This window comes from Saccopteryx leptura, chromosome 3 (assembly GCF_036850995.1).
Source record: "Saccopteryx leptura isolate mSacLep1 chromosome 3, mSacLep1_pri_phased_curated, whole genome shotgun sequence".
Classification (NCBI taxonomy): Eukaryota; Metazoa; Chordata; class Mammalia; order Chiroptera; family Emballonuridae; genus Saccopteryx; species Saccopteryx leptura.
Genome location: NC_089505.1, coordinates 371875952 through 371896829, shown reverse-complemented (window position 1 = coordinate 371896829; position 20878 = coordinate 371875952). Strand labels below are relative to the sequence as shown.

The 20878-nt window shown below is 61.7% G+C and overlaps 2 protein-coding genes and 1 non-coding gene across 7 annotated transcripts; 1 reads left to right on the top strand and 2 right to left on the bottom strand.

The window, feature by feature from the left end:
• Positions 1-3594: 3594 nt before the first annotated feature.
• On the bottom strand, positions 3595-3670 carry TRNAS-GGA (transfer RNA serine (anticodon GGA)). The gene has a single exon. It is a non-coding gene; the product is annotated as a tRNA-Ser (tRNA).
• Positions 3671-5849: 2179 nt separating this feature from the next.
• OPLAH (5-oxoprolinase, ATP-hydrolysing) lies at positions 5850-17367 on the top strand. 5 transcript variants are annotated; one of them, XM_066379734.1, is made up of 28 exons: positions 5850-6087; positions 6414-6457; positions 6666-6880; positions 6955-7146; positions 7652-7751; positions 8464-8587; positions 8732-8927; positions 9352-9517; positions 9611-9749; positions 9832-9899; positions 10036-10301; positions 10426-10538; positions 10625-10795; positions 11007-11144; positions 11236-11374; positions 11495-11607; positions 12632-12786; positions 13368-13528; positions 13611-13712; positions 13812-13986; positions 15131-15315; positions 15441-15587; positions 15686-15820; positions 15988-16137; positions 16266-16423; positions 16493-16653; positions 16805-16902; positions 17149-17367. In XM_066379734.1, the coding sequence occupies exons 3-28, from the start codon at positions 6710-6712 to the stop codon at positions 17293-17295; spliced, it is 3870 nt and encodes a 1289-aa protein (XP_066235831.1). In that variant the 5' UTR covers positions 5850-6087; positions 6414-6457; positions 6666-6709; the 3' UTR covers positions 17296-17367. The 5 variants fall into 5 exon arrangements, with proteins under 5 accessions (XP_066235831.1, XP_066235832.1, XP_066235835.1 ...); XM_066379735.1 differs by having other exon boundaries at positions 5872-6087; positions 6358-6457; positions 6657-6880; XM_066379738.1 differs by lacking the exon at positions 6414-6457 and having other exon boundaries at positions 5945-6087; positions 6657-6880.
• LOC136398609 (sphingomyelin phosphodiesterase 5-like) lies at positions 17324-20751 on the bottom strand. Its single transcript, XM_066372780.1, is given in 12 exon segments — positions 17324-17403; positions 17846-17933; positions 18006-18141; positions 18219-18282; positions 18371-18393; positions 18395-18458; positions 18549-18689; positions 18945-18990; positions 19094-19125; positions 19128-19178; positions 19181-19701; positions 19703-20751. Coding segments are annotated over 12 exon segments (1431 nt in total). The 5' UTR covers positions 19888-20751.
• Positions 20752-20878: the final 127 nt, after the last annotated feature.

Below are 20878 nucleotides of genomic sequence, written 5' to 3'. Positions count from 1 at the left end.
AACTCAATGTTGGGTGTAAATCCCGTTGTAATCACAGACCTGGAATCATGCAGGGTGTGTCCACCAGACAGGAAACATTGAAGCTCTCTTAGAATTCTGCCTCCACAGCCCATCTTCTGGCTCCAGAGGTTTCTTTTTTTCTTTTTTTTTTTTGTATTTTTCTGAAGTTGGAAACGGGGAGGCAGTCAGACAGACTCCTGCATGCGCCCCACCGGGATCTACCCGGCATGCCCACCAGGGGGCGATGCTCTGCCCATCTGGGGCATCGCTTTGTTGCAACCAGATCCATTCTAGCACCTGAGGCAGAGGTCACAGAGCCATCCTCAGCGTCCGGGCCAACTTTGCTCCAATGGAGCCTTGGCTGCGGGAGGGAAAGAGAGAGAGACAGAGAGGAAGGAGAGGGGGTGGGGTGGAGAAGCAGATGGGTGCTTCTCCTGTGTGCTCTGGCCGGGAATCGAACCCGGGACTCCTGCACGTCAGGCCGATGCTCTACCACTGAGCCATCTGGCCAGGGCCGTCGAGAGGTTTCTGAGTTAAAGTTGATTGCCCTTAGCCTGTCATTCTTTTGGGGTAAGAGGTTTAGTCCTGTCAGAAATACTCTACCCCATAATGCCGGGGTCCAGCCCCAGGGGGAATCCAGGGGTCCCACAGGAAGAGACGGCGTTGGCGCGAATCAAGTGAGAGAGCCGAATTCTTTTCTTTCTCTTTATTCTCTCATTAGCATTTTCTGCCAGGCATCTCTGCCAAATGCTAGTACAGCTCCTTTTTTATACATACACACCAAGTTACAATTACATGGTATTAATCATTGCTTCTGTTTTACTATGTTTACATGTTTCCAGATAACAGTTAATTTATATCTATAAACTACAAATCACTCAAAGTACAACTATAAAATAATTTGAATAGCGATAACAACATCGGTAAAAGCTTTTAAAGGATTAGTACTAACTAATAACTCTACTTTACTGTTGTTATGAGTCAAGGGGCAGAGAGAGATTAGCAGACGAAATCATTAAAGACTAGCAAAGGACCACCGCTTGCTCAGGCAAATGGCCTTGAGTTTATGCAGTGTCCTAACTTTTCTTACAAGATTACAAAAGGCTTGCCCATTAAGAAATTGACACAACATTAAGAGTAACTTTTGCTTAAAGATATATAGAGTGCACCTGCAAGATAGCTTAGTAGCAACATAATATCAGAAGGCATTAATTGCTATTGCTTCTATGGATCCCCCCACATTCCTCTCATTATCTGAAGGAAAAACCTTAGAAAGTATACAAATCTCATGAGAATGTCTCACTGAGAAAGCCCAGCAACTGCCTTCAGTCATAAAACAAGTCTCTTAGCAAAACATTCTTTTTTTTTTTTTTGTATTTTTCTGAAGCTGGAAACGGGGAGAGACAGTCAGACAGACTCCCACATGCACCCAACTGGGATCCACCCGGCACACCCACCAGGGGCGACGCTCTGCCCACCAGGGGGCGATGCTCTGCCCCTCTGGGGCGTCACTCTGCTGCAACCAGAGCCACTCTAGCACCTGGGGCAGAGGCCAAGGAGCCATCCCCAATGCCCGGGCCATCTTCGCTCCAATGGAGCCTCGCTGCGGGAGGGGAAGAGAGAGACAGAGAGGAAGGAGAGGGGGAGTGGTGGAGAGGTAGATGGGCGCCTCTCCTGTGTGCCCTGGCGGGGAATCGAACCCGGGACCTCTGCACGCCAGGCCGACGCTCTACCACTGAGCCAACCGGCCAGGGCCAAAACATTCTTTTCTTGCTGACTGCGCTCCCATCCCAGGCCACGCAACGGGCCATTCCATAACACCTTACCTAAGATTCTATTGTCTAGTCAAATTTTATTTATTTACTATATTCATACACTAGTTAAGTTCTAACTATATTCTTCTCAGAGTGTTCCACCATCTGCAGGTCAGGTAAGCAAGAAGAAAGGAAAGTTTCTCTACTCTATCACATGAAAAGGCTAGGGAGGAAAAATGATGAATTAAGTAAAGGCCAAAAGGTGCTCTGTGCACAGCCACTGCCTCCTACCCATTCACAAGTCACAATCTATTCTTTCTAACATGATTAATAAGAAGAAATTCTCCTACAAACTTAACCCTTTACGAGGGATATCATAGCCAGCCTCTTATGTTTACGAGCCCAGTTCAAGGGGCTTACAGGCTTTTCTGTGGAACTCACACCCTCTGTCTCATTTCCAAAGAAATTACTAAGAATCTACAGGGAAAGCACGGTACTATTATCCCTGTGCCATAAATAATAGCACACACCCAGAAAAGGGGGGATATAAGGCCAGATTAATTCAAAAAGTTAAAGGGGGAAGTATCGTTGTGTCTCTCCTTTGGGTGACTTCGTCAACCCGCAGCCATTGGTCTTCACTGCGGTGACTTTGTCAATCAGCAGTTTTTGATCTTCTTCTGCTGTGATCTTCCAGCAGTTGTGGGTCTTCTCCTGCTGTGACCTTGTCAGCCAGCAGTTGTTGATCGGCTCCCAACACCATAATCCTTAGAATTAGAATTATTTCCTGATTATAGACACCATTAGGATTGTCATTATTTCCAAGGAGATTAAGTGCAGTTGCCACGTAGTCTGTGCTCTCAGAGGCTCCCCCCCCCCCACCACCACCAGAGTCAGTAACAGTGAGAACTTCCCACCAGAGTCACGGTGCTACGTCGAAGCACCGGGGAAGGGACATGCAGATCCCAACAGAACCTATTTGTGGATAAGTGGAAACGGCACTGAGCAGACCAGCAAAAATGAACCGATGATGTCAAATAAGCGATAACTGTAATGTTAGGAAGTGACTCAAAATGGGTAACTTCACAAAACTGTCCCACTAGGGGACAGGCTGCGTGAAAGAAGAGAGTCCTTTATGTTTTATAAAATGTAAACCCAATGGCCAGCCACGGGGGTGGCTCCTCCGTCCCCAGGAATCTGCCATCCTCAGATCTCTCGTGGGGCTGCCTGTTGTCTGACCCAAGGCTGAGGCCCTGAATGTCAGGCCTTATCCCAGGCACCTGCCCTCCATGTGACTATGCCACTCCTTGTGCCTCTGTCACATGCCCAGCATCACCTGGTCCCTCTCTTGGCCCCCAGCTGCAGCCTAACATGATCAGCAGCTCATCCCTGCTCCTGAGCACTGACCAGTAAAATCACCGCTGTCCAGCTGCTGCTGCTGCTGAGCCAGTGCTCCTGCCCACTCAGGGCAGCACACATCAACCCTCTAGACCAGCAATTTTCAATTGGTGTGCCACAAGAATTTTTTTTTTTTTTTGTATTTTTCTGAAGCTGGAAACGGGGAGAGACAGTCAGACAGACTCCCGCATGCGCCCGACCGGGATCCACCCGGCACGCCCACCAGGGGCGACGCTCTGCCCACCAGGGGGCGATGCTCTGCCCCTCCGGGGCGTCGCTCTGCCGCGACCAGAGCCACTCTAGCACCTGGGGCAGAGGCCAAGGAGCCATCCCCAGCGCCCGGGCCATCTTTGCTCCAATGGAGCCTCGGCTGCGGGAGGGGAAGAGAGAGACAGAGAGGAAGGAGGGGGTGGGGCTGGAGAAGCAAATGGGCGCCTCTCCTGTGTGCCCTGGCCGGGAATCGAACCCGGGTCCCCCGCACTCCAGGCCGACGCTCTACCACTGAGCCAACCGGCCAGGGCCCACAAGAATTTTTAAAACGGGCAATTCCTGAGTAAACAGTCAGGGACACTGATCTCTTTTCCCTTAGATTAAAAAAAAAAAATGACACCACCCAACACAACAATGGCCGTCTGGTGAGAATAAATCAAAATTATACTTTTTTTTTTTAGATTGTCAAAAAGTACATATTTTTGGTGTGCTAAAGAATTTTAGTCATTAGGCCCTGGCCAGTTGGCTCAGTGGTAGAGCGTCAGCCTGGCATGCAGGAGTCCCAGGTTCGATTCCTGGCCAGGGCACACAGGAGAAGCGCCCATCTGTTTCTCCACCCCTCGCCCTCTCCTTTCTCTCTGTCTCTCTCTTCCCCTCCCGCAGCCAAGGCTCCATTGGAGCAAAGTTGGCCCTGGGCGCTGGGGGTGGCTCCATGGCCTCTGCCTCAGGCGCTAGAATGGCTCTGATTGCGGCAGAGCAATGCCCCAGATGGGCAGAGCATCACCCCTTGGTGGGCATGCCAGGTGGATCCTGGTTGGGTGCATGCGGGAGTCTGACTGCCTCCCCGTTTCCAACTTCAGAAAAATACAAACAACAACAACAACAACAACAACAAAAAAAACCAAACTAATAATAAAAAGAATTTTAGTCATTAGTTTATGTATGCCATGAGATGAAAAAGGTTGAAAACCGCTGCTCTAGACCCTGGAGGGGCTGTGCTGGCCGTGACGGCCTCGGAGACCATGCCCAGCCACCCAGCCCCACAACCTGGCACCGGTGGGTGGAAAGGCTGTAGCAGTGCCCAGTGGGCAGGTAGGGATGCCTCCATCTTGACCTCCCCCTCCCTGCAGCATACCCACGCTGGGCTGGGCTGGGCTGAAGTCTCTGTCCTCCCACAGTGGTCTTCCTCCAGGGATTCTAAGGCCTGGGGAAGCTTTGGATTCTGCTAGTCATTTGGCTCTTGGTGGGGATGGGGGAAAAGCCAGAGGTCAGAGGTCCCCTATGCCTGGCTCCAGGTGGGCCCTGGCTCTGAAGCCCCGGAATGTGGCCGAGGCACAGGCACAGGGGGCAGGGGCAGTGCTGACCTCACAATGGCGGGGTCTACTGTCCCTGGCTAGCCGGCTGCTGCTGCTGCTGCTGCTGCTGCAGACAGCTGCTGCTCCCCCGGACCCCCGCTGCTGGGCATGTCCCTCCTCAGCAGCTATGAGGGTCTGCGGCAAGAGATCCAGCGGCTGGCCCAGGAGAACGAAGAGCTGCGGCGGCTGGTGCAGCTGATCCAGGAGAACCAGGAGCTGAAGCACGTGCTCAGGAACCGGGGCAGCTCCCTGGGCTTCAGCAGCTCAGGGCTCCTGGCCGATGTGGTCTCCAGCCCGCGGCTGCCCCGGCGCAGGACCATCAAGTTCAAAGATGCTGAGAGAGGTGAGTGGTGGTGTGGGGAAGGCCAGGGCTCTACCAGGGGCTGGCGAAGCTTCTTCACTCACTCCGGTTGTGCCAAGAGTGAGACAGGAGGGGAACCGCCTGCTCCCGTGGATACCGAACAACACGAGGGGCTGGGCAGAAGTGGGGGCTCTTTTAGAAGGTGCAGCCAGCAGAAGGTGACGTCAGTGAGACAGTGACATCGGAGCAGAGCTGGACCCAAGTGTGGGAGACTTGAGGCTCGAGGCGGAGAGCTTTCCAGATGAACAGTCAGTGCAAAGGCCTTGAGGTGGCAGTGAGCGGGGTGTGCTGAGGCCAGTGCTGGTGCAGTGGAGGGTAGACAAGGACCAGGAAGGCACCTGAAGCTTAGGCTCTGTGGTCCCCTCAGCCTGGGCTCCTTGACCCATGGGGGATGGGGTGGGGTAGACAGTCCCTTTCCTGGTGAGAAGTGACAGGCTAGTGGTAGGCTCTGGCTATAGATTTTGAAGGGTGAAGTAACAACAGGACTTTTGGCAGGTTAGGATGGGGTGCAAGAAAGAGGGACTCCAGGGTGGCCCATAAGATTTGGCCAGAACAATGCAAATGGGCAGCTGCCCCAGAACAGGCAGGTGGGAGGTGACCCCAGGCTTCACAGAACCGGCACCGCTTGGCGGGGCGGGGGGGGGGGACTTTGGCCGGTACAGAGTGGAGGGGAGACAAGAATGGGTGCCCAGGAGGCGCAGGGCCTGGTGGCCAAGGTGTCTGGAGCCGGGCCACGGGGGGAGGGGACGCATGGGCACCGTGCCGCCCCGTCCCGCGATTGGCCTGTAAGGGCCCCAGCCGGCTGTCCTTGGGTGGCTCACGGCGGGAGGGCGGAGGCAGCTCCCAGCAAGCCCAACCTGACGCAATGCAAGGCCCGGGAGCGCCGGGAGCACCGGGACAGGTCTTGCAGAAGGCGGGCTCGCTTCCGGGCCAGGCCGGGCCGGGGCTGGTTCGGGCAGGGAGAGCAGCCCGAACGGAACAAACCGCGAGCGACGCAGAGCCACTCGGCCAGGTGGGGCCCCCCGGTACCGGGACGTCTCCGTCCTCTCTCCGCGCCCCGGCCCCCACCGCGTACTCCGCTCCTCCCTGCCTGTGCGCGTGCCCCGCCCCGTCTCGGTCTCGTGACCCGCAGGCCTCGGCCCAAAGGTCGAGTGTTTGGGAAGCAGGGGGTGGGGGGGCCCTCTCCCCTCCCCTCTCCCCCTCCCCTTCTCTCCCCTCCCCCCCTCCCCTCCCCTCCCCTCCCCTCCCCTGCCCTTAACCCCGTGCCTCCTCGTGGTAAAAGAACTCAGACAGACGTCCCCGGGTTTGGGGATCCCGACGGCGCCTCCCCTCTGGAAGGCTTGCTCCAGGCTCTGTGTTTTGGCCCCAACGGGAGCACCAAGGTAATGGGGGGGCATTAGGCCTGGCCCCCCACCCGCCCAGCCCTGGCCCTGCCTCAGGCTTCCCTCAGAGCTCGCCCCTGCAGCTCGGGCTCCTCCTAGTGCCGCTCCAGGACCGGAATCCCCACCCTTGCTCTGTCCAGGGCTCTCCACCTGTGGACAAACCCTCCTCCCTGCCAAACCCCGGCTGCTCTCTGTTCAGTTCTCCCAGGACTGCAGCCGGAAGAGTCCTTGCAGGAGTCCAGCCCCGTCATCATGGGCAGCCCCGAGGGGCGCTTTCATTTTGCCATCGACCGTGGAGGCACCTTTACAGACGTCTTTGCCCAATGCCCAGGGGGGCACGTGAGGGTCTTGAAGCTGCTCTCTGAGGACCCCGCTAACTATGCGGACGCCCCCACCGAGGGCATTCGTCGCATTCTGGAGCAGGTGGCCAGGGCAGAGTGGTGGGGTGGGGAGGGACCACAGGGCCAGAGGCCTGACACTGACCACGTGGTTCCCAGGAGGGGGGCATGCTGTTGCCAAGGGACCGGCCACTGGACACCAGCCGCATTGCGAGCATCCGGATGGGCACCACTGTGGCCACCAATGCCCTGCTGGAGAGGCGGGGGGAGCGGGTGGCGCTGCTGGTGACGCGTGGGTTCCGAGACCTGCTGCATGTGGGCACCCAGGCCCGTGAGAACCTCTTTGACCTGGTGAGCTCACCCATGCCAGTGGGCGGCTGGGTCCCCTTGGAGTGGGACATCCTTGGAAGAGTTAGTGCCAGCCCAAGGCCACTAGATGACAGGCAGAGAGGAGGTTCTGAGCGCTCATTGCAGAACGCTGCGTCCACCCCAGCATTGAGTGGACAGATATTGTGCTGTTCCTGACTGCCATCAGACCTTTGTCCTGAACCCCCGGTGTGAGGTCGCCCAAGCCAGACTGTTTAGGGTGACGGGTGGGAGTCCACTCTACCCCCTTCCCCGCTGCTGGGGGAAGGAGCTGCTCTTGGTGGGGCAGGGCAGTTGGCCACACTCAGATGCCTGGGGACAAAGAGCCACCCCCTCTCTGGGTGGGCCATGCTGGGGCCGCCCCTTCTATTTCCTGGGCCTGTCCACTGGCCTGTTGGGACACATTCCCTTGCCTGCACTGCCCACTCATGCAGGATCCCAGCAAGGGCCCTCGGGGTTGGGCCTCCTCTGAGCCTCTGCCCGCCCCCAGGCTGTGCCCATGTCCGAGGTGCTGTACGAAGAGGTGCTGGAAGTAGAGGAGCGTGTGGTGTTGTATCGTGGAGAGCCAGGTGCCGGGACACCAGTCAAAGGTGAGTGTCTCCGTGCCTGACCTGGGGTGGTGCAGTGGATAACGCCATGACCTGGAATGCTGAGGTCGCCGGTTCAAAACCCTGGGCTTGCCTGGTCAAGGCACCTACAACAAGCACATCAATGAAAAACTAGGGAGAAACAACTATGAGTTGATACTTTTATTTCATTTTATTTATTTCTATTTTTTTATTTTTCTGAAGTGAGAAGTGGGGAGGCAGAGAAACAGACTTCCGCATGCGCCCGACCGGGATCCACCCGGCATGCCCACCAGGGGGTGATGCTCTGCCCATCTGGGGCGTTGCTCTGCCGCAATCAGAGCCATTCTAGTACCTGAGGCAGAGGCCACAGAGCCATCCTCAGCCCCCAGGGCCAACTTTGCTCCAGTGGAGCCTTGGCTGCGGGAGGGGAAGAGAGAAACAGAGAGGAAGGAGAGGAGGAAGGGTGGAGAAGCAGATGGGCGCCCCTCCTGTGTGCCCTGACTGGGAATCGAACCCGGGACTTCCACATGCCAGGCCGATGCTCTACTACTGAGCCAACAGGCCAGGGCGAGTTGATACTTTTCACTCCACCGCCCCCTCACCTGCATCTTTTATAAAAATCAATCAATAAAAAAATCTTTAAAAAATACCAAGGTTAGTGCCTTGGCTGTTGGGATTTGGGGGCAGCATGATCTCATGGGTCTTTGATGGGGCGGTGATGGCTTCCTCACAGGCCGCACAGGGGACCTGCTGGAAGTACAGCAGCCTGTGGACCTGGGGGCCCTGCGTGGGAAGCTGGAGGGCCTCCTGTCCCGAGGCATCCGGAGCCTGGCCGTGGTGCTCATGCACTCCTACACGTGCGTGGAGGATGGTGGGGTAGGGGCTGGGGGAAAAGAGCCTCCCGGTCAAGAGGCCGGGGTGGGGGTGAGGGCCGGGACTGAGAGGGGCGACGGTGGGGGGAGCGATCGTGGGAGGTCCAACACTCTGGGTCCCTGTCACAGGTGGGCCCAGCACGAGCACCAGGTGGGTGCGCTGGCCCGGGAGCTGGGCTTCACGCAGGTGTCTCTGTCCTCGGAGGCCATGCCCATGGTGCGCATTGTGCCGCGGGGGCACACAGCCTGCGCCGATGCGTACCTCACACCTGCCATTCAGCGTTACGTGCAAGGCTTCCGCCAGGGCTTCCAGGGCCAGCTCAAGGTGAGGCCCCCGTTGGCTCGCCTTGGCCACCCCCCGACGCACGCGTGCCCGCCCCTTGCTACCCCCCGACGCACGCGTGCCCGCCCCTCGCTACCCCCCGACGCACGCGTGCCCACCCCTCGCTACCCGCTTGCCTGTCGACGCACGCGTGCCCGCCCCTCGCTACCCCCTGACGCACGCATGCCCGCCCCTCGCTACCCGCTTGCCTGTCGACGCACGCGTGCCCGCCCCTCGCTACCCCCCGACGCACGCGTGCCCGCCCCTCGCTACCCCCTGATGCACGCGTGCTCGCCCCTCGCTACCCGCTTGCCTGTCGACGCACGCGTGCCCGCCCCTCGCTACCCCCCGACGCACGCGTGCCCGCCCCTCGCTACCCCCCGACGCACGCGTGCCCGCCCCTCGCTATCCGCCTGCCTGCCCACAGGATGTGCAGGTGCTCTTCATGCGCTCCGATGGCGGCCTGGCACCCATGGACTCCTTCAGCGGCTCTCGGGCTGTGCTGTCCGGCCCGGCCGGGGGTGTGGTCGGTTACTCTGCCACCACCTACCGGGCAGAGGGCGGCCAGCCTGTCATTGGATTTGACATGGGAGGTATGAGAGCCAACGGGCTGGAGATTAGGGAAGGTTCGGGCAGCCAGGCTGGGCAGTGATGCCGGGCGTCCTCACCACTGATCCCCCCACCAGGCACGTCGACCGATGTCAGCCGCTATGCCGGGGAGTTTGAGCATGTCTTTGAGGCCAACACGGCAGGGGTCACTCTCCAGGCCCCCCAGCTGGACATCAACACAGTAGCAGCTGGTGGGGGCTCCCGCCTCTTCTTCAGGTCGGCTCCCCCACCGTGGCTGGGACTCCCTCCCTGCCCTGCCTCCCAACCCGCCTCCCATTCCAGTCGTTCTTTCTCCAAGGTCCGGCCTGTTCGTGGTGGGGCCGGAGTCTGCAGGAGCCCACCCTGGCCCTGCCTGCTACCGTAAAGGTAAGACTTGGGATCCACCTGCAGGACTCTCCAGGGCTGCCCAGGCCCCCATACCTCTTCAGCCATGCCCCCCTGCTGCTGCCCACTTGTGGTCCCCAAATCCAGCCCCCAACCCCACGCTGTGCATACCTCCCAGGGGGCCCAGTGACAGTGACGGATGCTAATCTGGTCTTGGGTCGCCTGCTGCCTGCCTCCTTCCCCTGCATTTTTGGGCCGGGTGAGGACCAGCCACTGTCCCCTGAGGCTTCCCGAAAAGCCCTGGAGGCTGTGGCCACTGACATCAACAGCTTCCTGACCAACGGGCCTTGCCCCACCGCTCCGCTGAGCCTGGAAGAGGTGGCCATGGGGTTCGTGCGTGTGGCCAACGAGGCCATGTGCCGGCCCATTCGTGCCCTGACGCAGGTATGCCCGCCTTTGCATTTGCCTCCCAGTCCTGCCCCACACCCCACTCCTCCCACTCGGGCAACCCAGGGGGTCAAGGGGTGAGGACTGGACAGGAAGCCATGAACCCCTTCTGGCTCCCCAGGCACGAGGTCACGACCCCTCGGCACACGTGCTGGCTTGCTTCGGGGGAGCTGGTGGGCAGCATGCTTGTGCCATCGCCCGGGCCCTGGGCATGGACACTGTGCACATTCACAGGTGTGTCTGGGCCGGAGGCATGCGACCTAGGGCGGGGGCCACCTTTGGAAGGCCCCGCTCATTGCTGCGTGGCCCCGTCTCTGCAGGCACAGCGGGCTGCTCTCAGCACTGGGGCTGGCTCTGGCAGACGTGGTCCACGAGGCGCAGGAACCTTGCTCCCTTCCCTACACGCCCGAGACCTTTGTGCAGCTGGACCAGAGGCTGAGCCGGCTGGAAGAGCAGTGTGTGGATGCCCTGCGGGCCCAGGGCTTCCCCAGGTTGGGTCCTAGGGCTGGGCCGGGCTGGGCAGAGGGCTGGCAGCAATCCCAGGTACCTCCTAGGTGGGTTCCCCACCGGACGTCCCAGATGGTGCCAGGGCTCCCTTTGGGCAGTGCTCAGCAAGGGATGGACTCTGAGGCTAGAGGAGGCAGGAGACAGATGTCCTCACAGGGTGCCCTGTGTGAGTGTCCTGTCTGGTCACTGCTGCAGGTCCCAGATCAGCACGGAGAGCTTCCTGCACCTGCGTTACCAGGGCACAGATTGCGCCCTGATGGTGTCCGCCCACCAGCACCCAGCCACTGCCCGCTCACCCCGTGCTGGCGACTTCGGGGCAGCCTTCACGGAGAGGTATGCAAGCCTGTGTCCTGGGAGCCCGGGTCGGTAGCCTGTTGGCCTGGTCACCGTGCCACATGACAGCTCCCTGGGGCTGTATGGGCAGGTACATGAGAGAGTTTGGCTTCGTCATCCCTGAACGACCCGTGGTGGTGGATGATGTGCGGGTGAGGGGCACCGGGCGCAGCGGCCTTCGCCTCGAGGACTTTCCCAAAGCCCAGACCGGGCCTCCCCGGGTAGACAAGGTTGGTGGCCCCCCCTGTGCATTCCCGCCTAGACCCTCAGGGTCCTAGGGGCAGGTGTGGGTGGGGAGACCGGGGGAGGGTGCGGCACCAAGGAACGTCACTCGCCTCGCACCTCCTCAGGTGACCCAGTGCTACTTTGAGGGGGGTTACCAGGAGACCCCTGTGTACCTGCTGGGAGAGCTGGGCTGTGGGCACAAGCTTCAGGGGCCTTGCCTCATCATCGACAGCAACAGGTAGGCTGCGGCTTGCCTGGGGTGGGGCCGCAGCTGCAGGGGCCTGAGTGCCTTGTGGGGCCCTGGCAGGGGGTGCTCTGGTTTAAGGCGGCAGGAGCCTGAGGGGCCCTGGGGTCCCGTCAGGGCTGGGATGTGCCCCAGCTTGGGAATGAGGGAGTCTGAGGGACCCTGGGGTCCCATCAGGGCAGGATGTCTGAGGGACCCTGGGGTCCCGTCAGGGCTGGGATGTGCCCCAGCGTGGGAATGAGGGAGTCTGAGGGACCCTGGGGTCCCGTCAGGGCTGGGATGTGCCCCAGCGTGGGAATGAGGGAGTCTGAGGGACCCTGGGGTCCCATCAGGGCAGGATGTCTGAGGGACCCTGGGGTCCCATCAGGGCTGGATGTGCCCCAGCTTGGGAATGAGGGAGTCTGAGGGGCCCTGGGGTCCCATCAGGGCAGGATGTCTGAGGGACCCTGGGGTCCCATCAGGGTTGGATGTGCCCCAGCTTGGGAATGAGGGAGTCTGAGGGACCCTGGGGTCCTGTCAGGGCTGGGATGTGCCCCAGCTTGGGAATGAGGGAGTCTGAGGGACCCTAGGGTCCTGTCAGGGCTGGGATGTGCCCCAGCGTGGGAATGAGGGAGTCTGAGGGACCCTGGGGTCCCGTCAGGGCAGGATGTCTGAGGGACCCTGGGGTCCCATCAGGGCTGGATGTGCCCCAGCTTGGGAATGAGGGAGTCTGAGGGGCCCTGGGGTCCCATCAGGGCAGGATGTCTGAGGGACCCTGGGGTCCCATCAGGGCTGGATGTGCCCCAGCTTGGGAATGAGGGAGTCTGAGGGACCCTGGGGTCCCGTCAGGGCTGGGATGTGCCCCAGCTTGGGAATGAGGGAGTCTGAAGGACCCTGGGGTCCCGTCAGGGCAGGATGTCTGAGGGACCCTGGGGTCCCATCAGGGCTGGATGTGCCCCAACGTGGGCATGTGGAGTTCCCGGGTGGGAGGGGGGATCTGGCCTGGCCTCATCTAGCTCCTCTGCACCCCTGCCCCCAGCACCATCCTGGTCGAGCCAGGCTGCCAGGCAGAGGTGACTGAGGCCGGGGACATCCGCATCACGGTAGGGGCCGAGTCCCCGACCAACACGGTGGGCGCCCAGCTGGACCCCATCCACCTGTCCATCTTCTCACACCGCTTCATGAGCATTGCCGGTGAGTGGTGCCACTGTCTTCCTGGGCCCTGCTCCCTGTGGTGTCCAGTGTGGGGTCGGTCTGCCGACGGGGAAGAGGCGGGTGCAGAAAGTGTCACCCAGGGAGAGGGGCAGAAGTGTCATCTTGGCTGGCGACAGGGTGGGCAGGGTGGCTCTGGCTCTGGGATGGCACAGCCCTCCAGCACCAGCAGGTCTTGGGCAGAGCTTCCCTTTCCCCTGCCAGCAGTCCTGTGATCTAAGAGCACCTTCCGTCTGTGTCTAGGAAACAGGCTCAGCACAGGGAACCTGTCCGAGCTGGGGACAGGCTGGGGCACCAGGCTCTTAACTGTATCTGGGAGGGAGGAGGGCTGACGTGGGCCCCCAGGTTCTTGCTGGTGCTCCAGGCAGCAGTGTGTGTGTGTGGGGTCAGGGTGCCCCTCACACAGGTGAGACGTGGTGTCCAGGTGGGGCACCACCCCCTCTGGGTTTCAGCTCTGGGACTTAGGAGGCCCTGAAGACCACGGGTCTTCCCTCTCCACACCCGGGGTCGAGCTGTGGGTGCGCTGGGACTAGCGGTGCCCGTTGGCTCCTCTGTGCCTCCAGAGCAGATGGGCCGCATCCTGCAGCGCACGGCCATCTCCACGAACATCAAGGAGCGCCTGGACTTCTCCTGTGCCCTCTTTGGGCCCGATGGGGGGCTGGTCTCCAACGCCCCCCACATCCCTGTGCACCTGGGTGCCATGCAGGAGACCGTGCAATTCCAGGTTCGGAGGGCCCCTCTTCTTGCCCTTCTTATCCGCCCAACCCTCATCGCTACCCCGCTCCCAACCGGTTTCCTGGCTTCAGATCCAGCACCTGGGGACTGACCTCCACCCCGGCGACGTGCTGCTGAGCAACCACCCCAGCGCTGGGGGCAGCCATTTGCCAGACCTGACTGTCATCACGCCGGTGAGAGGCGCTACATGGGCACCCTGGGAGGGGGCAGGGAGGCCATGCAGCTGACTGGGGTGTGACACTGAGCAAGGGACTGTTGCTCTCTACTCCTAGGTGTTTTGGCCGGGTCAGACTCGACCTGTGTTCTATGTGGCCAGCCGTGGCCACCACGCAGACATTGGGGGCATCACACCAGGCTCCATGCCTCCTCACTCCACCTCACTGCAGCAGGAGGGCGCTGTCTTTCTGTCCTTCAAACTTGTCCAAGGAGGCGTCTTCCAGGAGGAGGGTGAGTGGGAGTGGGCCTGGGGCTGGGGGAGGGGGTGGGCATTCAGTGGGCTGCACCCATGGCTGCTACGTAGAGACACTGGGACACTGGGACCTAGCCCATCAGCCTAGGCCTGCCTTGAGGTGGGAGGAGCCAGGCAGTGGCATTGCTCAGAGATGACTAGAGGAGTTGCAATGAGTTCTGCCTGAGTCCAGGAAGGTCTCAGTTGTTTTGTGGGTGGGGAATTGGCCAGGATACCAAAGGCACTGGGTGCAGGAATGGTGGGGGGAGACTATTTCAAGGTGTTTACAATCAGCACAGGGTTTGCATTGGGTCTGGGTCTGCAGAGAAAGAGCAGGGTCAGGGGCTAGGGGCTGCAGGTTCTTAGAAAGCTTTCCCCAAGCTCGATCTGAGTCATTTGGGTGCTGGGGCAGCAGGGTGGCTGTGGAGGGCTTCAGCTGGGTACACGCTGGTCAGCCTTACACTGTGACAGCCCTCCTGCCTAAACGCAGAGTGGATGGGGGTCCAAGGGTGGCCAGGACCCTGGGCAGGGGACCCGGGGTGGGACAGCTGCAGTTCCTCTGGGTGATGCTGAGCCCTAAGCGGAGCAGTGAGGGTGGGGTGGGGACAGCTGTTTCTAGAAGCCAGGGTTGGTATTTGATTATTTGATGAGATTTGGGAGTGGGGGAACAGGCAAGTGTGGACAGCGGAAGGATGGTGGCTTTGGCTTTCAGTGGGCACCGGGCAGCCGCAGAGAAGGCGAAACAGAGCAGCAGAAAATACAGAGCAGGTGTGAGGCTCTAGGGGTCTGAGAGCCCAGGAGGGCATCCCAGGGTGAGAGGAGGTGACATGGGCAGGGTGGAGCGTGGCATAGCAGAGCCATAGGCTGCCGAGGACTCAAATAGAATGACCTTATTTATGTCTGGTTGCTCCCTTGATCAGTGTGGGGTGAGGGCAGGGGGCAGGAGAAGGTTCAGCAGATGGGAGGAAGCTGTGGCTTTGGGGGGCACTGGGTGAGGCAGCAAGGTTATGGGGAACCAGTGAAGGGCTAATATGGGGGCCCACAGTGCCCAGCAGAGGTGCCAAAGGTACGGAGCAGTGCACCAGGCAGCGCCCCCACCTCGCAGGCTTGGAGGGTGGCTTAGCGGTGACTCCATCCATCCAGCGGTAACAGAGGCCCTGAGGGCCCCAGGCAAGATTCCTGGCTGCAGTGGGACGCGGAACCTGCACGACAACCTCTCAGATCTTCGCGCCCAGGTGGCAGCCAACCAGAAGGGCATCCAGCTGGTGGGAGAGCTGATCGGGCAGTACGGGCTGGACGTGGTGCAGGCCTACATGGGCCATATTCAGGTGGGCCAGGGGACAAGGGATTGGGAGTCGCTCTGTCCCAGCCCCCAGGCCGCTGGACAGGGAGGGGAGGGGGCACCTGGCCCACCTGCGGTGGCACGGCTGCCTCTGTACATACTCCCTGCCAGGCTAATGCAGAGCTGGCTGTGCGGGACATGCTTCGGGCCTTTGGGACCTCCCGGCAGGCCCGGGGCCTGCCTCTGGAAGTGTCTGCAGAGGACCACATGGATGACGGCTCCCCCATCCGACTCCGGGTGCATATCAACCTGAACCAGGTCTGGCCGCTGGGACTGGGGCGGGGCAGGGCGGGGCGGGGTGGGCGTAGCGTCCATCTTACTGCTGATGGTCTCGCCCCTCCCCTCCGGGTGGGCAGGGCAGCGCGGTGTTTGACTTCAGCGGTACCGGGCCGGAAGTGTTTGGCAACCTCAACGCACCGCGGGCCATCACGCTGTCTGCTCTCATCTACTGCCTGCGCTGTCTGGTGGGCCGCGACATTCCACTCAACCAGGTGCGAAGTCAGCAGGTGGACCCCGAGCCCCCAGGTCCACTTGAATGAGCCTGAGGCGAAGTCCAGCCCACAGCCCAATAACGAACAGACTGATGATCCTAGAGGTGTTGGTGTTAGGGGTCCGTCTCTCTCCCCACTGCCCCTGAGAGCTGGCCTTTCCCGCACAGGGCTGCCTGGCGCCCGTTAGCGTCGTGATTCCTCGAGGCTCCATCCTGGACCCCTCCCCGGAGGCGGCTGTGGTGGGCGGCAACGTGCTGACGTCGCAGCGCGTGGTTGATGTCATTCTGGGGGCCTTCGGGGCTTGTGCCGCGTCCCAGGTGCAGCAGGCGGGGCGGGAGGGCGCCAGCTCAGGTGTGCTGGGTGGGACAGGGGGAAGGCGGCAGGCTGGGGGCGCTCAGGGCGCGGATGCCATCCCGGCCACAGCAACCACCTGTCCCCCTGCCAGGGTTGTATGAACAACGTGACCCTGGGCAACGCCCACATGGGCTACTACGAGACAGTGGCGGGCGGCGCGGGCGCGGGCCCTGGCTGGCACGGGCGCAGCGGGGTGCATAGCCACATGACCAATACGCGCATCACCGATCCCGAGATCCTGGAGAGCAGGTAAGAGCAGCGGGCCGGCCGGGGTTATAGGGCCGGAGCGGCCATGCTGACCCTAACTGGCCTGTGCAGATACCCGGTCATCCTGCGTCGCTTCGAGCTGAGGCTGGGGTCTGGGGGCCGCGGCCGCTTTCGGGGCGGCGATGGGGTCGTCCGGGAGCTGCTGTTTCGCGAAGAGGCGTTGCTGTCCGTACTAACCGAGCGCCGCGCCTTCCGGCCTTATGGCCTCCAAGGTGAACGCCTCCCCTCCCCCCGCCCAGTCTCTCACCCCTGACCTTGCCTGGCTTGTTTGCCTTCCACTCGCCCCTCCCTCCTCCCTCCTCCCTCCCACTGGGTCTCCCCCTATCTCCTAACCAAGCCTCCCTTCCTCGCCTCTTACTGCAGGGGGTGAGCCCGGTGCCCGTGGCCTAAACCTGCTGATCCGCAAGGATGGTCGGAAGGTGAACCTGGGCGGGAAGACGTCGGTGCCTGTGTACCCTGGGGTAAGGATTGTCCCTCTGTCCCGTCCCATCTCCGTCCCCCGCCTAGCGGATATCATCCCACAGAAGCTAAGCAGAGTTGTGGAAATAATCAGAAACCCGGTTTAATTCAAATCCTGAAGGAAACGGGGCGCAAACCGGGCTCTAGGGCTAGGCTGGCACCCGGGGAGCGCTGCTGCGGGGGTGGGGCTGAAGCGGGGAGGTAGGCGGGGACCCTGCCTGCCCTGAACCGGCCCCTCTGCTCTACAGGACGTGTTCTGCCTCCACACACCCGGTGGCGGGGGCTACGGGGACCCCGAGGACCCTGCCCCACCTCCGGGGTCGCCCCCGCAGCTCCCAGCATTCTCTGAGCGCGGCAGCGTCTATGAGTACCGCAGGGCCCAGGAGGCTGTGTGAGGGAGGAGCCGCACAATAAAAGATCTATTCAGTCGCCTTGCTCCTGCGGCGGCGGCGACCCAGCAGACTCAGGCTTGGCCTCCTTGACATCTGTCTCGCAGCTGTCACCTGAGTGACGGCCTTAGAAAGGCATCGAGGGGCCCTGGCCGGTTGGCTCAGCGGTAGAGCGTCGGCCTAGCGTGCGGAGGACCCGGGTTCGATTCCCGGCCAGGGCACACAGGAGAAGCGCCCATTTGCTTCTCCACCCCTCCGCCGCGCTTTCCTCTCTGTCTCTCTCTTCCCCTCCCGCAGCCAAGGCTCCATTGGAGCAAAGATGGCCCGGGCGCTGGGGATGGCTCTGTGGCCTCTGCCTCAGGCGCTAGAGTGGCTCTGGTCGCAACATGGCGACGCCCAGGATGGGCAGAGCATCGCCCCCTGGTGGGCAGAGCGTTGCCCCTAGTGGGCGTGCCGGGTGGATCCCGGTCGGGCGCATGCGGGAGTCTGTCTGACTGTCTCTCCCCGTTTCCAGCTTCAGAAAAATGAAAAAAAAGAAAAAAAAAAAAAAAAAGGCATCGAAACGAAACGCGGAGCTGAAGTCCCACAGCCAGGTGGTCGGTGAGACCTGCCAGGGCGGTGCTGAGTGTCATTTGTTCTACCTCCTGGGGACGGGAGTCAGGTTCAGGGGTCGCCCCAGTGCCAGCTTGCCCAGTGCCCTGAGGTTTGGCACTTACTGGGCTCAGTGGGCCTCCAGGGACTCCCCGGTAGGTGATGTAATCCACACGCCGGCCCTGCAAGGGTTTAGCCAGGTGGCCTCCGTGGGTAGGGCCTGCCAGGTAGCGGTGGCGCCCTTCCTCCTGCTCCAGAGCCCTGAGGAGGAGCGATGTCAACAAGGCCAGGGCACCGCTCGGTTCTGGGCGTTGCCTGGCCCCCGGGTCCCCGCTCACCTCTGCAGCATCTCCGGAGAGCAGGCCACCGAGTGGTGGGACCTGGAGGTGCTCAGGACGGTTCCTGGTGGAAGGCGGGAGAAGGCCGTATCAGCGGGGGCGTGGGCACCAGAGTCCTCCCTAGGTCGAACCCCGCCGCCAGGGAGCCATACCCAGGGCCCAGGGTTGCTCCAGGCGTGCCCAGCCGGCAGGGGTCCTGGAAGCGGCTGAAGAGCTGGTGCTCCTGCTCTTGTGCGTGGTCTGCAGAAAAAGGACAGCGCTAAGTGGGCGGGGCAAGGTCACCAGTCCCGTCCACCCCACCCCCACCCCTTTGCTGCAACCTCCCCTCACCTCGCGAGCAGTTGTTCAAGTTCAGGTCACCCAGGAGCACGCTGAAGGCCACGACTTCATTGCTATGGCGACTTTCGGCTTCAGACTGCTCTGCCCAACCCAGCAGCAGCGTCAGCTGTTTACAGCGCAGGGGCCCGTCTTCTACGGAGGGTGGGGGTGGGGTGGGGTGGGTGGGATGGAGGAGGATGGCTCAGTCCAGGGTGCTCTTTAGAATCCAAAACACACAGCCGAACCCTCCGGCAACTCGCTCTGCCGGTCGTCTGTGAGCCCACCCGGGCACTCAGGGACTCGCAGGGTCTGGGGCCCCGAACAACGGTGGGAGAGGGGGTATACGCCGCCACGCAGAGAGGCGGATCGGTCTGCCCGCGTGTCCACGGTCCCGCCTGCGGGGCTCACCACTTGGCGCATGCAAGTGCGTGCAGTGCAGGATGCCCACCTGCGCCTGCAACACAGGGACAGCCCACGCAACCCTCGCGGGTTGAACTCCGTGCCCCACCTCCTCCCCCCTCCCCAGCCAGGGAGTGCCTACGCGGGTAGGAGGTTACCTGTGCAGAAAGAAGTCCCTTGGAAGCCAGACGTCCTCGCGACGAGCGTGGGGGAAGGTCTGGAAGGCGGCGCGCAGAAGCGGTAGCGCGAGGCCAGCAGCAGCCCGCTGCCCAGCAGCTTGAGGTGCGGCCCGGGCTGCAGGCCGAACGTACCCACGTCGTACAGCACGGGGCCTATATTGGGCGCCAGGAGGTTCACCAGGCGGTGCGCCGCGCGCAGATCGAACACTTCCTGCCGGCACACGAAGTCCAGACCCGCCGGCACCGCGGCTAGCAGCACCCCGCACGGCTCCCGAGGCCCCGGAGGACTGCGGCCCATAGCCAAGTAGCGCGAGGGCCGCAGGCCGGCGAGCAGCACGGCGCCCACGGCTTCGGCTCGCCGCTGAGTGTGCTTCAAGTTGCTGAAGGGTGCCAGCCCGTCCGGGAGCAGCCATAGGTTGGCGCTGAGAAAACTGAAGCAGCGCGCGGGCTCGGCTGGGGGACGCCAGGGCGCGGGGGGCGACCAGCACTGAGGAGGCGGCTGGTAGCTGAAGGGACGGCGCCAGACCTGCAGCAGCAGCCAGGGCAGCAAGCCGGGCAGCTCCAGGGGCAGGCCGAGGAGCACTAGCGCTCAGCCACTTCAAGTAGCTCGGGCGCGCCATCGGCGCCCAGCACCCCAGCAGCTGGTCCAGGGCCCAGTAGGCCGGGAAGAGGAGCGCGCGGGCCAGGCCGTGGAAAGCCTGCAGCATAGGGTGCGGGAAGGGCGAGGGTCTGAGGGCGCCAGGCACCGGGGGCCAGTCCAGCGGGGGCTGCATGGCGCGTGGGGCTCAGCCACCACGGGATGTCTCCGCGACTCCTTCGCTTCCAGCCTCCGAGCTATCTTGTGGATGCGTCCGCCGGAGCTGCTGGGAAACTGCAGGGGTCAAGGCCAGGTGGCGCAACCTGTGTGCGGACCTATCTGGGAAGGACGCCGCGAGCCTGGAGGTGCGGCCGCAGGTGGAAATGTGCGCCCGGGAAACCGCCCTCTCCTTGCCGACGCGAAATCCAGGCGGCGGTTTAAAAAAAAAAAAAAAGGAAAGCGAAAGAGACACAAGCCAGGCAGTCCCGCCCCAGATCCTCCTCGCCCCGCCCCGCCCTCCTCTGAAGGCCCTGAAAGGTCTTTAAAGGCCCTAGACCCTCCTGACCGGAGCCGAACCTGGGGGGTCCAGCCCGCAGCAAGTGGAGGGCGATCCTTTTTAGTGCCCGCCGGCGAGGGGGCGTTCGGTGAGCGCTGCATCCCGCTCCCCCTCCCCTCTTGCTCGTCCTCGTGGAACTGCCTGGGCCCTCCTGCTGCCAGACGTCGGGATTTACCCCACCCTCACTGTCTCCCTGGGGACGCTGGGTCCAGCCCTTGAGTCAAAAGATACGGTGCCCACATGTAGGACGGTCTCCGAGCACAGCCCCTAGGTCTGTGCACACAAATGAGGACTCTGTGACCCAACACCAATGACCTTTCTTGGGTGAAGGGACCGTTGGTTCCGCCCTGACGTTCACCCCAGGGCAGGGGAGCAAGGCAAAAGCCAGCTCCGCATCTGCTGAGCCCACTCGCACAGGGTTCAATCGGTGGCCTGGACAGGCTTCCTCCCGCTCCCCCCCTGGCTGCCAGGCCCCCACCTGTCTAACTCGAGCTGTGAACCAATCCCTGGAACTCCAGCGCTGGGTTCTTAAAATGCCCTTCCCCAGGACTGGCAGAGAGGTAGGACCCCCACCCTAATTCTCCAAGGAATCTCGATCCCCTTTAGAAATGATGGTCTGGGGCTGGGTGTG

Coding starts and splice junctions, on each gene's coding strand:
- OPLAH (XM_066379735.1), top strand. CDS start 5,941: ATGCAAGGCCCGGGAGCGCCGGGAGCACCGGGACAGGTCTTGCAGAAG. Junction 8,588..8,731: donor GTGCTCATGCACTCCTACAC/GTGCGTGGAGGA, acceptor TCCCTGTCACAG/GTGGGCCCAGCACGAGCACC. Junction 13,987..15,130: donor AGGCGTCTTCCAGGAGGAGG/GTGAGTGGGAGT, acceptor CCATCCATCCAG/CGGTAACAGAGGCCCTGAGG.